The sequence below is a fragment of the Cebus imitator genome, unplaced genomic scaffold (genome assembly GCF_001604975.1).
Source record: "Cebus imitator isolate Cc_AM_T3 unplaced genomic scaffold, Cebus_imitator-1.0 Scaffold220, whole genome shotgun sequence".
In the NCBI taxonomy this organism is placed as follows: Eukaryota; Metazoa; Chordata; class Mammalia; order Primates; family Cebidae; genus Cebus; species Cebus imitator.
The window spans coordinates 2,855,424-2,871,851 of record NW_016107535.1 but is presented as its reverse complement, the minus strand read 5'-3'; the positions used below and the strand labels follow the sequence as shown (position 1 = coordinate 2,871,851).

Here is a 16,428-nt window from a genome sequence, read left to right as displayed (position 1 = left end):
GCTTCCACCTCCAAGGGCAAACTCTGAACCCTGTCGTAGATTTTTCTTCATCTTTCCCCCAGGGAAGCTTAAAGCTAAGGTTTGCAACACTGAACACTAACTACATGAGGTGAGACAGGCTTTAACAGATTTTGTGATCTTTAATTCTGTTCATTTGTAAGTTGATCCACGTCATGTAATTCAAATAGGCTATACCACCTTCATGAATATCACTGAAAAGTGAAAGCTGGAAATAATTGCTAAAATAGTAGCAATATTCCAAGAGTATTTTACCTATGTGGATAAAAAAGTACAATACAGATTTGAATATACACTTCCATTAATAACACCTTAGAGCTCAAAAGGTTCTCAGAATTAAAAATAATCTAGTCCAAATTTCATACTTATGGGCAATGCAACTGAAGCATAGAGAAGGAGGGTTGCATGCCGAAGGTCCACACAGCAAGCCAGCAAACCAAAGAACTTGGGTTCTGTTACTCCAGCGTACTGGCTTCATGCAACAAGTTTACAAATCTATCATCTGTTCACTTAAACTTCAGCTAAGAAATCCCTCTTAGGCTCTCCCACTTCTGGTAACACTTGCATCCACTGCTATTGTACATCCGCTACCAGTCCCATTGCCAGTTGGATACAACAGTGCCATGTATAAACCCAATTGCCAGCTCAGTTGTTATTGGCCGTTAAATGAGAATACAGGCACAGAGCCATGTTACCAAGTTAATTCAGTGCATATTTAGGCATTCTGAAGGGAAAGCATGTGGAGGATAGGCAGAAAAAAAATACAAAAATGTTACGTATTTGATGACAAGGACTAAGACAGCGATAGATGCTAGAAACGTCCCTGTTGCTGAAACACATGTTCTCTCAAGTCTGCTCACTCCATAGAGTGCTGTTCTTTGGTTTGTTTGTTTTTTTACCTGGGGTGGTTCATAAGGTACCAGCACACTCTGTCTTCCTGTGATGGGGTCTTCTACATACTGGGCATGGCTGTTCCCCTCTACTCGAATCAAATGACTAGGAGGGGCAATCTGTCCTGAAGAGCAGAAAACGATAAAAGAGTTAGTTCCTTACCCTAAAGTAAAGAAAACAAAATGAAATTGCATGAACAGGATGTTGGTGACAAAAGAAATGACCTCTGTAATAAAGAAAACGTGCATCCTTGAAGAAAGGAGCAGATCTCGTAGCCAGATATTGAATACATGAAGGTGTCTTAATCTTTAGAGCAACAGAAAGGGCTGGAATCCTCATCTATATTTAAGGGAACAGTCCTATAATTTGGAGTTTAAGGTTAATGATTCAAACTTTTATAGGACTCTATAACTACATCTGTGATCTCATCCATGGAGGAAATATTGCCAGCTTCCTGGAAAATGAAAGGGAAAGCAGCAAATTAATTTTTAAAAAATCAGTTTCACTGAGAAAATGCTGCCCAAAAGTCTGACCAGCAAATATACCGAGAGGCAGAAGATAGCAAGGATGTGGCTTCCACTTTTTCTTCTTTCCCCCTTCTCAACTTTTAGACCTTGTGTCGATTATAAAGATAAGAAACGTTCTGCCTTTTGTGTGCTGAAGGAGTCCCAAGTTGGGTATAAGAAAAGGGATGTAATTTTAAAAAAAAAACTAGGTAAAGTTTCGTACAATTGTGATATTTAGAAGAGCTCCAGAAGAAAGAAGGTGCTCCAAGAATTGGGACCTGTAAAGCTGTTCTTAACAGTTCTTAGGTCATATAGTCCCAGTCTACAAAAACCATTCAATAAAGATAAAAAGCTAAGTGTATCAAAATGTTCTCTTCTGCATCATCTATTATGGTTAAAACTAAAAGCAATTATTATTTTTAAAAAGTGAGAAGACACTTAAAAATAATATGTCATCTTGATGGCATACCAAGTGATGTAAGCTAATAATGAAGTCTATCTATAAGGCAGTATTCTTTACGGCAGACAGTTAAGTGAAGAGCAAGACACAAAGGTATGGATAATGTGGCCATGCCGGCAAGGACTCAAAACTAAAGTGTAAAACACAATTGTATTAAGGAGTGCTTTGACTTTATTTTCTCCTTTTAAATTCCGATCCATTCTCTTTCTTCTTCCATTGTTTTCTCTACAATCTGTTATATTCTCTACATTACCAATCCTTATATTTTAATATTTTTTCCGTAAAGTATCCTAACCCGCAACATCTTTGGCACCCTCAGTGCTCTTTGAGGATTCCATATTCTTGATTATTTTCCACTTTTTAACACTCTATTTAGCCTCCCTTCATGGAACTATATAATATCAGATCCAAGGGAACTCTTGGAAATACTGACCGTTTCTGCTACACTGTTGTAGGATCTGAGACTCAGGAGATGAGGCATGACTTATTCATGGTTACAGAGCCTAAAAGTGGCCTTCAAGATACCTCATCACCCGACTCCCAGTCCTTCATATGACTGCCTCAAGTATGCTCTAGATCTTCTATTTATTCCTCTTACCCATTACTTGCCTTCTTATCTTCTTTTTCTTCTTTCCCCCTTTTTTCTTCTTCTTTTTTTTTTTCTTTCATTATTTCTGTCCTTTGGTGCTCCTTTCTTTTACCCTTCCAGCTCTCAACTGGTCTAGACTTGAGAATCTTTCTGGGAAAACACTAAATCTGAACATACTATAGCCTGGGCCAAGCAGAATAGCTACTATGTAGTCAGTCTCCTTACACCCTCTTACTTAAAAAAAAAAGAAAAGGCAAGAAGAATAAAAAGAAGGAAGCATTATGGAGTAATGGACTAGTAGCCCAGGTCATCCAGTAATTACTCATATTAAATTAAATAATTCAACCACTATGAAAGCCACAAATTTATTCACCATTATTCTTAGCTACTCTGCTAGCTAAAAGAAGAAAAAAGGGCAGACTGATATGCCATCAGAGTGCAGAAGTCTAAACCAGGTAGGTAGGTCTCAAACAAAAATACCCACCGAATCTTGACCTTCAAGGAGGCTACTTGAACAATTAGAGATTCAAATTCTGCTTACCCTCATTGAATTCACGGCTCAGCTCATGGTTGGGGCACCGCTTTACCACCTCAGTGACATGCTCAGCTTTTTTGTAGACGGGCATGGCGCGGATGACAGCTCCCTGAGGAGGTGGGGTCATCACCTTGATCTGGATGGGGCATGTCTTTGCAATTTGGCAGTACAGTTTCTTCAGTTCAGTGGAATACTGCTTAGAGTTGGGGCCGGAGAGAAAGGAAGGAGAGAACCAACAGGAGGTATTGTTACATTCCAAATCAGAACAACGATAATCTGTCCACTTTTTATAGCTGCATGCCTCATGTTTACTACTGACTACTATAGATGTGATTGACATATGTCAATCTTATTAGAGGAAGTTATATTCATTAATGAAATTAATAATTTTTGCTAGCCTTAATAAACCCCTATGTTTACAAAAGGTTTTATGTTTATCAAAACTCACTTATGCCATTATTTCCTGTTATTTTCCTTTAGGATGAAGAAGCTGAGGCTCAGAGCGGTTTAAATGAGTAATACCATGAGTTGCTTCATAGATTACCAGAAACTAAGTGAGAGAAGAGTACTGTCATGTGCTGAGTGATATTGAACAACAAACCATTAAGAGAGATTTCTGCCTAGGTTATAATTGATCCAGTCTTTAATATACTTTAGAGAGACTCATAGGAATTAGGGTTCATGGAAATTTTTTAAAGATGGAATATCTGTTAGAGAGTGAAGAGATTTTGCTTGAGGTCAGCCCTCTTGAAAACTGGAAAACAAAAACTCCCCTGAACGATTGCACTTTTCTTTTAATGCCATAGCATAGGAGAATGCAAGAGCTGAAAGGGGTCATGTAGTCAGTCTCCTTACACCCTCTTATTTAAAAAAAATAAAAAAGCAAGAAAATTAAAAAGAAGGAAGCACTGGGGAATAAAGACACCAGTAGTCCAGGACATCATGTGAGTGAAACTTTTCCTTCTCCAGGGAGAGGAAGTTCAGTGGTGATTACTTGGTTGTAGAGTTGGCAAAAACAGGGTGGAGAAAGCCTGAGACCTAGAACCAAATAGAGATCCTACCCTGTATTGCTTCCTACCTCCCACTTCTGAAGCAGAAGAGAACCTTCATTTGAATCCTTACAATACAGTAACCCTTATCACCCCCGTTCCCTAGGTCAATGCCCTATCACTTCATTCCTACACACTAAGGCACTTTGCTCAGGCAAACCACCCAGGCACTGGAATTGCTGGCCAAGAGTGGGGCACCTAGTAACAAGTATCCAAACAAAGGATAAACACACACACACAGGTTGCAATTATAAGTTGGCCCCAACATCCTCCCAGAGGAAAGACGGAGGGAGCAGAGCAAGAGTGGCAATCGGATTCATTAATGATATGTGCCACCCTACCTCTCTCTCACGGCAAGTATCTTACCAAAACTCACACATTTAAAATGTTGCTTTCTTTCTTCATTTGAAAATATAGTATTTATTTAAACGACCTTTGCTTTTCTTCCAAGTATTCCAGCATATGAAATTTTTAGTTAAACGTTTCCCAATGCTTGAAAAGTATTGCAAAATCAGCCCTCCATGCCCGCAGGCCATGGATTAAACACAGCGAAAGGGATTTACATAGCTTGAAGAAACAGGAAACATGCCAAAATTCAACCACAAAAATAAAATTCTACTTGGGAAACACTGAATGAAATCTAGATGGGTATTTTTGCTCTTGTGCTTTTAACTAACAACTTACACAGAAATTGTTTTATGACATATTAAGAGCTCACTTTTATTGAGAACTTGAAGAAAATAAGCATATCCATTTGTATTTTCATTAGGAGGTATATAACACATAATCTAACCATGAATTTCACAAGATGACCCTTAGGAAAGGTGACTGAAAAATAAGTCTGTCAACTAATACCTGAAGACAAATAAGGTATCTTCCAAGTATGTAAAGATTACAGAAATGAAGGTTGAGTGTTCATATTGGAACAGCTTCTGAAGAGAAACATTCCATTTTAGTAACTGATATATTATAAATCAAGCTTGACAGAGTAAAGCAAGAAAGCATTAAGAATAAGATTAAGGATCATCAAGTGCTAATTCTTGTTCATTCTCAGGGATGGGGGTGGGAATCTAATTTTTAAGCTTAATTAACGATAAAGAATAATATCTTCATCATTTACTGAGTTCTATTTTAAGAAATTTTATCCTCATACAACCCTAAGAGGAAAGTATTGCAAACATATTATCTCTTATCTAAAACCTCTGGGGCTAGATGTTTCAGAATCCAGAATTGTTTAGATTTTAGAAAAAGAGTAAAGTTTGTATAACATACAAATATATCCAGCAGAATTTAGGGTAGCACCCTAAGATCAAACATTATTTCTGCAGAATTCATAAATATTCATGCTAACTGATAAATGACTATGAAGCCTGGGTTACACCACCAAATGAGTGTACCATAAACTTAGGAAATCAAAATAAAACTGAATCAACTTCTGATTTCCAGAGTTCTTGGAATTTCAGAATTGCACATAACAGATAATTGACTTGAATTATTATCCCCATTTTATAAGCAAGAAAATAAATGTACAGAAAGGTCTTTCCTGAGACCTTGCTTAGTAACTAGTATATGAGTGTATCCTAGTTCTGTCATGACAATTTCTCTCTTTTTCTTTTTTTTTTGTCATGACAATTTCTTATCTTTCTATTCTCTTAACTAGGTCATGCAAATTTTTACCTTTTTCTAGTTTCCAACATTGTGGTTCTTTACTGAATCAACTTACAATGTTTATACTCTTCTCTAAAACGTATGATGGAGCTCAAAAGTGGTGTACGTAACACAGTTTCATTAATTTCTCAGCATATTGTTTGCTTATTTGATTGCAGGGAGAGGCAGCAAGTGACTTTGGGCTAGGTGGAAAACAATGTGGACACTCCTACCAGCTGGATCTGGGAATTCAGGAATAAAGTCCTACTATTTAACATGGTTTCTTAAGGGCTTTATGAGGTCCTCTGTATTATGGTCCTATCTATCTCTAATTTCCCCTACCCCTCCACCCCTACCCACACACATTTCTCACCCCATGTTCAACCCATATGAACTTTTTAATGCTTCAAACACACCCTATGATCATCGCCTAAAATTCAAAATGTTATTCCCTGAAATCATGTCCTTTTCAGCAACATGGATTGAGTTGAATGCCATTATCCTAGGTGAAACAACTCAGAAAAAGAAAATCAAATCTCCTGTGTCCTTAAATATGGGAGGTATGTATCCAATACACATGTGGTCAGGCACAGAGGCTCATGTCTGTAATCCCAGTACTTTGGGAGGCCGAGGCAGGCAGATCACTTGAGGTCAAGCAGGAGCTCACGACATGTCTGGCCAACACGGAGAACTCTAGCCTCTAATAAAAATACAAAGATAACCAAAAAAGATACACATGGACATAAAGATGGAAATAATGGATGCTGCAGACTCCAAAAATGAGGAACGTAGGAGGGGATGCGGGTTAAAATATACCCATTTGGTACAATATTCACTATTTGGGTGACAGGCACATTAGAAGCCCAAACCTCACCATTATACAATATATTCATGTAACAATACTACACATGTAGCCACTGAATCTGAAACCTAAAAACATTAAAAGCAACAACAACAAAAAAGGTGTTATTCCCAGTATGGTACACTTCTGTTTTTCCTCTGTTCTCCACATCATGCCAGGACAATTTAGATACCACTTTTCAGCTAGTACTGTATCTGGTACTGCAAACCATATTTTCCAATTGTAGTGGTGAGGGTTTCATATTTGACTAAATCAAAATATCTGACCACAGCCAAGATGAATTATGTTTACTGCTTTTGGTTCAACTACCAGTCCTGCCATTCAGCAACTAGTGGCGCTGAAGTGGTCTGGCACAATTGCTTTATTTCTTTTTGCAAAGCCAGGTCTCTGCTACTCTGTTTACTCGTTTGCAAATCTATTCCATGATGACATTAATTTTTTTCCCCCAGTACTAAGTTCAGTCTCCCTGGTCTATGTGTATGAACAGTTCCTTAGACTTGCCCACTTCTCTATCCCTTACGAAATAGCGCTATCATCTCCAACTTTCCAGACTTCTGCAAGACTGGAACATACGAACCTGATTTTTACCAAGATTTCAAGATGCCCTGTTGATTCAAGCCAGCAGAAATTGTAAATCTGGACACACATAGCCTATTTTACTATCTTTCTTCCTCTGTGGAATTTTAAAAATTCACCTCTAAGTGGCTTCTCAACATTGACCTGAGATCCTTTTTATTCTAAGGCCGAATTTATTCTTCTTGGATGAAGTTTTATTTTGTTTCATGTGGTGGTATACTTTTCTGCAAAGTGTACCAATTTTTAAGTGCAAAAGCTGGTGGCTTGACAAAGGAACACCATTGTGTAACTACTACAACAAGATACAGAATATTTCCATCCCCATTCCAATCATCTTTTGCTTCTTTGCAGTTAAGCCCCTCCCCAGCTCCTGGCCCTAAGCAATCATGTACCAGGTACTTTTCACTAATTTTACCTTTCCAGAATTTTATATAAATGAAAAAATATAGTATATAATCTTACATGATAATGCTCTTGATATTTATGGTTTTCGCATGTATCAGCATTCCATTGTATTTTTAAATAGATTTCATTATTATCAACTCACCAATTATTTCAATTTTTTTCTATTGTGTATAAAACTATTATGAACATTCATGTACAAATTCTTGTGAGGATGTACATTTCCCTTTTTCTTAAATACCTAGGACTATGATTGCGGGTAAGTGTGTGCTTACTAAGAAACTGCCATGTAGTTTTACAAAGAGGTTGTGCCATTTAACATTGCCACTTGCAATAGACGAGGACTTCATATCCTTGTCAACATTTGGTATTGTCAGTGGTTTTTTTCAATTGATGTCATTCTGGTATGTATGCAGTAGATCTCACTGTGGTTTAAATTAACATTTCTCTGATGATTAACAGTGTTGAACATCTTGTCATGTACTTATTTGATTCATATTTACATATATAAAACTTACATGTTACATAATTCTATACAATTACTTCATATTTTTTGAAGTTTCTGTTTAAATATTTTGTACCTTGTAAGTTAAAAAAATATATAATATGGACTGTGTTTTCCCCCTGTTGTAATATAGAAATTTCCCTTTTTAGGTTTTATTTTATTTATCATTAACACATAATAATTGTACATATTTATGGGTAAAATGTGATGTTTTGATACATGTCTATATTGTATAATGATCAAATTGGGATATATAGTATATCCATCATTAAACATTTGTCATTTCTTTGTAGTAAGAACATTCAAAATCCTCTCTTCTAGCTATTTTGAAATATACAATACGTTACTGTTAACTATAGTCACCTACTATGCGATAGAACAGAACTTATTCCTTCTGTCTAACTGTAATATTTTATTCATTGACCTATATTTCCTTATTTCCCCTCACCCTGCCTCCCCTTCTCATCCTCTGGTAACCTCTATTCTACTCTCAATTTCTACAAGATCAACAGCTTTAGATTCCATTTGAGTGAGATCATGTGGTTTAAGTCTTTCTCTGCCTGGCTTATTTAACTTAATGTCCTCAAATTTATTCATATTGTTGCAAATGACAGAATCAGGATTTCTTTTTTTATTTTGTGAGACAGGTTCTTGTTCTGTCACCCAGATTGGAGTATGGCGGCACCATCCAGCTCACTGTAGCCTCGACCTCCGAGACTCAAGCAATTCTCCCATTTCAGCCTCCTGAGTAGCTAGGACTACAGGTGCGCACCACTATGCCCTAGTAATTTTGGTGTATGTTTTTTGTAGAAATGGAGTCTCACTATGTTGCCCAAGCTGGTCTCCAACTCTTAGGTTTAAGTGATCCTCCCGCCTCAGCCTCCAGAAGTACTGGTATTACAGGCATGAGCCACTATGCCCGGCCTCAGGGTTTCATTATGTTATTATGACTGAATACTATCCTTTTGTGCATATACACAACATTTTCTTATCCATTTATCCTTTGATGGAAACTTAGACTGATTCCATATCTTGGCTATTGCAAATAGTGCTGTAATAAATACAGGCGTGAAGATATCCCTTTGATATACTGATTTTATTCCCTTTGTATTTGGATATATACCTAGTAATGAAATTGCTGGATCATATGGTAGTTACATTTTTAATTTGTCAAGAAACTTCTATACTGTTTTCCATAATTGCTGTACTAATTTACATTCCTCCTGAAAGTATGTAAAGGTTCTCTTCTCTCTACATCCTCATTAACAGTTATCTTGTCTTTTTGTTAATAGCCATTCTAACTGAAGTAGTATTTTATTGTAGTTTGATTTGCATTTCCCTGATGACTAGTGATATAGGGCATTTTTCATATACCTACTGTCCATTTATATATCTTATTTTGAGAAATATCCATTTGGGTCTTTTGCCCATTTTTTAATTGGGCTATTTTGGTGATTTGGGGTAATTTGTTAATTGGATTGCTTTTGTTCTTGAGTTTTAGGAGTCCCTTATTTATTTTGGCTACAAGTGTCTTTTATCAGATATACATTTAAAAGTACATTTTCTCCCAGCCTGTGGCTTGGCTTTCTTCCTGCTTTTCCAAAATAGTTAATTTTGAGGAATTATCAATATTTTCCCTTTAAAGCTCTTGCTTTTTATGTCCTAAGAAATCTTGGCCTAATCTAACTTCAGGAGGATTTTCTATATTTCCTTCAAGTAGATTTATTCATAGTCTTAGCTCTTACATTTAGAACTCTATTTTCAGTCAATTGTTGTATATGGTGTAAGTTAGGGGTTAAGATTATTCTTTTTAAACAGATATCCGATTGTTCTAGCACCATTTGTTGAAAAGATCACCTGCGTATCTTCCCTTGTTGAACTGCCTTAGACTCTTTTTTGAAAATCAATAGGTCATATGTGTTCAGGTCTATATCTGGATACTTTCTTCTTTCCTGTTGATCTGTCTATCCACATGTCAATCTCAAATTGTCTGGGTTAATCTACTTTATAGTAAGTCTTGAAATCAGGTACTTTGAGTCTTTCAATTTTGTTCTTTTTAAAAATTGATCTGGCTATTTTAGATCCTTCGATTTTTCCACACAAAATTTACATGCAGTTTGCTATTTCTCTAAAAATGCCTGGTAAGATTTTGCATGAAATTGTGTTAAATATGTAAGGTCCTTTAGGGGAGAACTGATACTTTAGCAATGTGGTGTCTTTTGAACCATGATCTCTCTCTATTTAAACGGAGTATCTTTAATTTTACTCAGAAATGTCTTACAGTTTTCAGTGTATAAATACTGTACATATTTTGGTAGATTTATCCTTCAGTATTTTATTTTTAAATAACTATCATAAATGCTACTTTTAAAGATTAAAATTTCTTTTTGTTTCTAGTTTTATGCTAGGTTATGTTTTTATACATCACTAACTTGTGTATATTGACCACGTATCCAGTGAACTTGCTAAACTTATTATTGTAGTGTTTTGTAGATGTGTTCCTTATGATCTTCCACATGATGATCATGTCAACTATGAACAGAGACAATTGTACTTCTTTTCAAACCTGCATGCCTTTTAATTTTTATTTTTATGTGACTGCAAGAATTAAACCAGGGTTGAGTTTGCTATTTTTTTTGAACTAGAATCACATATCATTTTTTTAAGAATTTCATGTTTTTTCTAATATAAGCATTTAATTCTACGAAGTTTCTTCTAAGTACTTCTAGCTATATCCACAAAATTTTGATATATTTAATTCTTAATGCTGGGTAATATGGGAAGCATTTCTTTAAAGTATTTTATCAGTCCTCAGAACCAACATATCAAAGGACAACACTTACATTCCTAAGAAGAATAATTCTCTAGGTCTTTTGCTTGTTTCACAGGTTCCATTTCAGCTTAAATTTATTTTCTCCTTTATACATTTCCTTACCATTCTAAACAGATTTTTAAATTGCTTTCCCCATGGTTACCTATATTTCTCTACGTAAGTTTATCCTACTTATAAAAAGTATCTTCTATAGCTAAGAACTTTTTTGATGATGCCAGACCATTGTATTAAATTTCTGGCAGTTCTTTGGGTGGATGGCAAAGATTTCAAACCTTCTATGTGAAGGTATAAAGTATCTTGCGCTGTATCATTGTCACTACGAGAAGCAGTTACAGAAAATTTAAATTTTTCATCAACTTCTTCCCAACTCCTCCTTTCCTACAATCTGCCTTTTATTGATGTTTCATCATTGTCAAACCATGTGCACACAGAATTCTAGAAAAAAAGTGATTTCTTGCTTACTCAAGAGATACATACCATTATTAATATTATGGACTGTTTTATGTGCATACATGCACGCAACACATATACATCCTTATACAAACTAGGGGCATATAATACAAAGAATGGTATTCTTTTTATAATTTATCATGAGCATGTTCTAATTTAAAAACATGATCTCAAGTGGTTGCTGTTACAGTATTTAAAAGGGATATACCATTATTTATTTAATCATACCTTTTTAGTATAATTTAATATATTTATAGTATAACTTTTACTCCAGTTAAAAACACCATATAACATAGTTTAGTATATAAGTTGGTTTTAGATAGATCTCTTCAAATAGAGTAATTGAGTCAATGCACATTTTAGAAAAGTCCAAGTCCAATCTGAATTTTATTTCTTTAAATTAAGTAAGCTGCTTATTTCTCCGTAGTGTCTTATAGGATTTTGTTCCTTTCTTTGTTTTCTTTAAAAAATAAAGTGGCTGGCCAGGTGCGGTGGCTCACACCTGTAAACCCGGCACTTTGGGAGGCCAAGGCGGGCAGATCACAAGGTCAGGAGTTCGAGACCAGTCTGGCCAATGGTGAAACCCCATCTCTACTAAAAATACAAAAATTAGCTGGGCGTGGTGGCGGATACTGGTAGTCCCAGCTACCCTGGAGGCTGAGGCAGGAGAACTGCTTGAACCCGGGAGGCAGAGGTTGCAGTGAGCCGAGATCGCACCAGTACACTCCAGCCTGGGCGACAGAGTGCCTCTGTCTCAAAAAAAAAAAATAAGTAAAATAAATAGATAAATAAAAATAAAGTGGCAATGCCTCTAAATGTGTTTTTAAAATTCAAGTTACTTGGAAATTGGTGGGTCCTTTTAACTTTCATGCTTGAACTCAATAAACTTTTTTTTTTTCAATTGTATCTTTGTTCCTTCTGCTCCTATAAATTTCCAGAGACATGTAAGTTTCACTTTAGGATCTCCACTTTCTATCCACCATACATTTTATGCTGTTTTTCCTGTTGTTTGCATGTTGGGAAAGCTTCTTAAGTTTGCCTTCAGTATGTGTATGGTTTTTTACAGTTAATTCTGCTCTATTCTGCTACAAATAGCACTTTTACTTCTGCTGCTGCATTTCAAATGTCCCTCCTTATTTCATCTACATCTTTTTTTTTTTTTTTTCTGAGATGGAGTCTTGCTCTGTCGCCCAGGCTGGAATGCAGTGGTGTCATCTCGGCTCACTGCAACCTCTGCCTCCGGTGTTCAAGCAATTCTCTTGCCTTAGCTCCTGAGTTGCTGGGATTACAGATGTGTGCCACCACGGCCAGCTAGTTTTTTTTTTTTTTTTGAGACGGAGTTTCGCTCTTGTTACCCAGGCTGGAGTGCAATGGCGCGATCTCGGCTCACTGCAACCTCCGCCTCCTGGGTTCAGGCAATTCTCCTGCCTCAGCCTCCTGAGTAGCTGGGATTACAGGCACGCGCCACCATGCCCAGCTAATTTTTTGTATTTTTAGTAGAGACGGGGTTTCACCATGTTGACCAGGATGTAGTTTTTTTTTATTTTTAGTAGAGACGGGGTTTCACCCTGTTGACCAGGATAGTCTCGATCTCCTGGCCTCATGATCTGCCTGCCTCAGCCTCCCAAAGTACTGGGATTACAGGTGTGAGCCACCGCGCCCGGCCTCAGGAACTGCATCCCTTTTTACAGTCCTGTTTTCGTCTCAGCCTGCCATTCTAGGTTTGTTACATTTTCCCAACTTCACAGCGTTACTGTCATTAATTTGCACTGATCTTCTAAATATGTCTTCCGGTTCCTAAGATGATTTTCTTGAGTATTTAAAATAATGTTCCCCTATAGATAGAGTTTTGTTTTTAATATAAGCCCTTTTTTGCTTTTTCACTTTTCCACGAACATAGCAAGACATAGCAGGAGCTAGTGTTTGCAGCTTTCATTTCACTTGGACATTTTTCAATTGGATTCTATCAGGCTTTCAAGGCATAAAATTATTACAAAATTCTGATAATGGCTTGAATGTCCAATTTAGTTCAATTTTTTATGGAATTTATAATGTTGATATTTTAACAAAAACTTGGGAGAGACTACACTAAAAGCTGCTAGTCAGTTGCCATCATAAACCACAAATGAGAGCTTGCTCTTCTCATTCATACAGCATTTAATACTTATATAGCAAACTCTTACCGAGCACATATTATACAATGCTAGGTCCTTATTCTGTACTGGGAACAGATAGAAGTAAGATTTTAAAACCCTGGAGTGCAGAATTTTATGTATCCATACTTCCTAGGATGGTACTTGAAATATAAAATACATTGAAAGAAAAAAAATTAATCCTTATCCTCAAGCTGCTCACAGTCTAGAGGCAGAGTGCAGCACCAACAACTAAAATGCACTGCGTAAAAAAGAACTATATCAAAGTGTTATGGGATTACAGAGATAGAACAATTAACAACCAGGTAATAAATTTGATTTTTATTGAGCATATACTATTACCAACACTCTGTTTTAGTTTTGGAAATTCAGCATTAAACAAAAACAAAGTCTATGCCCTAAAAATGCTAAAATTCGAGAATAAACAAGTAACTACTCTGTCAGATAGTGATAAGTGCTGACAGAGCAGTTATTTGTCATAGCAGTGACAAATTATTTGCTTACCCGTTTTCTAAAATCAAAGCAGAATGAATGAGTTAATTTTAACATAGGGCTCCTGATATTCAGCAGACAAGTGAAACCTGGTTTAGTCAATGGAATCGTCAACAACAGAGAAAGGATAGTTTTAGTTCTGAATGAATAAAAAAAAAAAATTACATGAAGTAACACTGGAATTAATAGGCCAATTTTGTTGTGAAGGAGGAGAGGGCTCAGTTCTCAGATCTTAAGAGCAGCAGGAAACAGACTTGTGTCCAAGACCAACAGTTTTGGGCAACACTGATTTATTGGACAAGGAGTCAAAAAATCCGATTTAAATTCAGCCTCCTCTGTTCCCTCCCTCTGCCTTCATGTAGTTGTAACTGAGTACTCCCATTTTTTCTAAGAAAAAGAGAATGAATTACTATTATTTTTTATTATTTTCTTTTCTCCTGTCCCCTTTGCCCCTGTTCCCTGTTTCCTACTTAGCCCTTCAGAAACGCAAATATAACCCTTCACCTCCCCCTCACCAGATACTCCCTGCAGGGTAAGTTCTGTGTGCTCCAAGACAGATCTCTCCTGGAGAGTTGATAGTCCATTTGCAGACCAGAGCACACCCACCATGGATCTTTCACCTTCAGGGGGTGGTCTCAGAACGTCCACCTTCCAAATTGCCTCGGGACTTCCATCCAGCAGGAGGGCACATCTTAAGTATGCCTGCTTGGCCACTTTCACAACTTATATCTGCCCAGGAGGGTGCCAAGTCAACTGTAAGGTAGATAAGGCACCAAGCTAGCAGGGGAACCCCCACCCTTGTTCACTTCCCTCCTTACCTTATAAATGTGTCCACTTTCCACTCCAAAAGGGAGCTAACACATTTTATTTTATTATTTATTTTTGAGACAGAGTCTCACTCTGTCACCCAGGCTGGAGTGCAGTGGCGTGATCTCGGCTCACTACAATCTCTGCCTCCCAGGTTCAAGCGATTCTCCTGCCTCAGCCTCCTCAGTAGCTGGAATTACAGGCGCCTGCCCCAGTGCACAGCTATTTTTTGTATTTTTAGTAGAGATGGGGTTTCACCATGTTGGCCAGGCTGGTCTCCAACTCCTGACCTCAGGTGATCCACCTACCTCGGCCTCCCAAAGTGCTGGGATTACGGACATGAGCCACTAGGCCCAGCCAGGCACACTCTTTCTATGCCTAGTTATCCTCTTCTACATCTGGGCTTGTAGAAGTCTTCCTTGATTCCCTGCTACAAACTCCTGACCTCAAGTGTGATTTGTCCATCTGAGCTTGCCGAAGTACTGGGATTATAGGCATGAGCCACCATGCCTGGCCTTGAAATATTTCTTAAAATGTTTAATAAATAAATTATAATGTCTAATAAATAAATTTAATATGAGTAGCACCAACATGCAAACTTGTTGCAGACCTATGGTTTTAGAAGACAGAGAATACAGACAATGTTAGAACCCAGAGAGAACATTATAACATCTCTTCTCCAAACCTTCTTCTCCTAATTTTCTGATATAAAACTGAGACTTAAAAGGTGAAACTTTTTCATTCAACTAATACTTATTGAGCACCTGCTTCATGCCAGTCCCTGTCCTGGCTATTAGGGAGCCAGCAGTAACCCTTACACCAAGGGAGCTGATCTGAAGGAAGTACTGACATTAAAATTTTCTTTTTCTAAAATTGTGAAGCATGTCCCGAAGAAGAAGCAAAAGGAAAGAAGGTAAATCATGGGGATCTGTTTAGTTTGGAGGACGTTTTGGGAAAATGCTCAAACTGTGTTTTTTTTTTCTAGCCTCTCACATTACCACAGCAACAATCATCGACACAGAAGAAGACTCCTGTGACCAAACGTGTGGGAGTTTTTTACCACTCGCCAAGCTGTAGGCACCGAGCTAGGTGTTCTCCAGTTCCACTCTGACACTATTTACCTGGAGATTGTGTCATATCTCACAGGTTGAGGACTCAATCCCCAAGAAATGCCTCCCCTTCAGATACCAGTAGCAAATCCAGGCATCTGGAATTTCTGACCAACCAGCTTCAAATTGGGGTTCCCACCACCCCAATATGGGTTCCTATGACCCCAATTTGAGTTTAACTTGTTGGAGCAGCTTATAGAGCTCAAGGAAACACTTACATTTACTGGTTTATTATAAAGGATGTTGCAGAGGATAAAGATGAAAAGATATCTAGGGTGTGGTATGAGGGGAGAGGTGTAGTTTCCATGCCCTCCTTTCCTGGGCTCCGGCCTCTAAAAATCACCACATGTTTTCCTGTCTTGAAGCTTGCTGAAACCTCTCCCCTTGGGGTTTTATGAAGGCTTCATTATCTAGTCATGATTGATTAAACCATTGGCCACTGGTGAACAGCTTCACCTTCAGCCTTTCTGGAGGCTGGGGGTTGGGGCTGACCGTCCAATTGTGCCTTTGTCTTTCCAGTGACCAGACCCTCATCCTGAATCCA

The 16,428-nt window shown here is 37.4% G+C and overlaps 1 protein-coding gene across 10 annotated transcripts in view; it reads right to left on the bottom strand.

Annotated features, from left to right (window-relative positions):
• Positions 1-16,428, bottom strand: part of TP63 (tumor protein p63) — a 266,573-nt gene that overhangs the window by 29,172 nt on the left and 220,973 nt on the right. For all 10 annotated transcript variants that reach the window (XM_017549590.2, XM_017549592.2, XM_017549591.2 and 7 more), the window contains 2 exons: positions 3,006-3,192; positions 918-1,033 (listed from right to left, as the gene is read on the bottom strand). In XM_017549590.2, the coding sequence (XP_017405079.1) occupies positions 918-1,033; positions 3,006-3,192 (303 nt within the window). The remainder of the gene's footprint in view (positions 1-917; positions 1,034-3,005; positions 3,193-16,428) is intronic.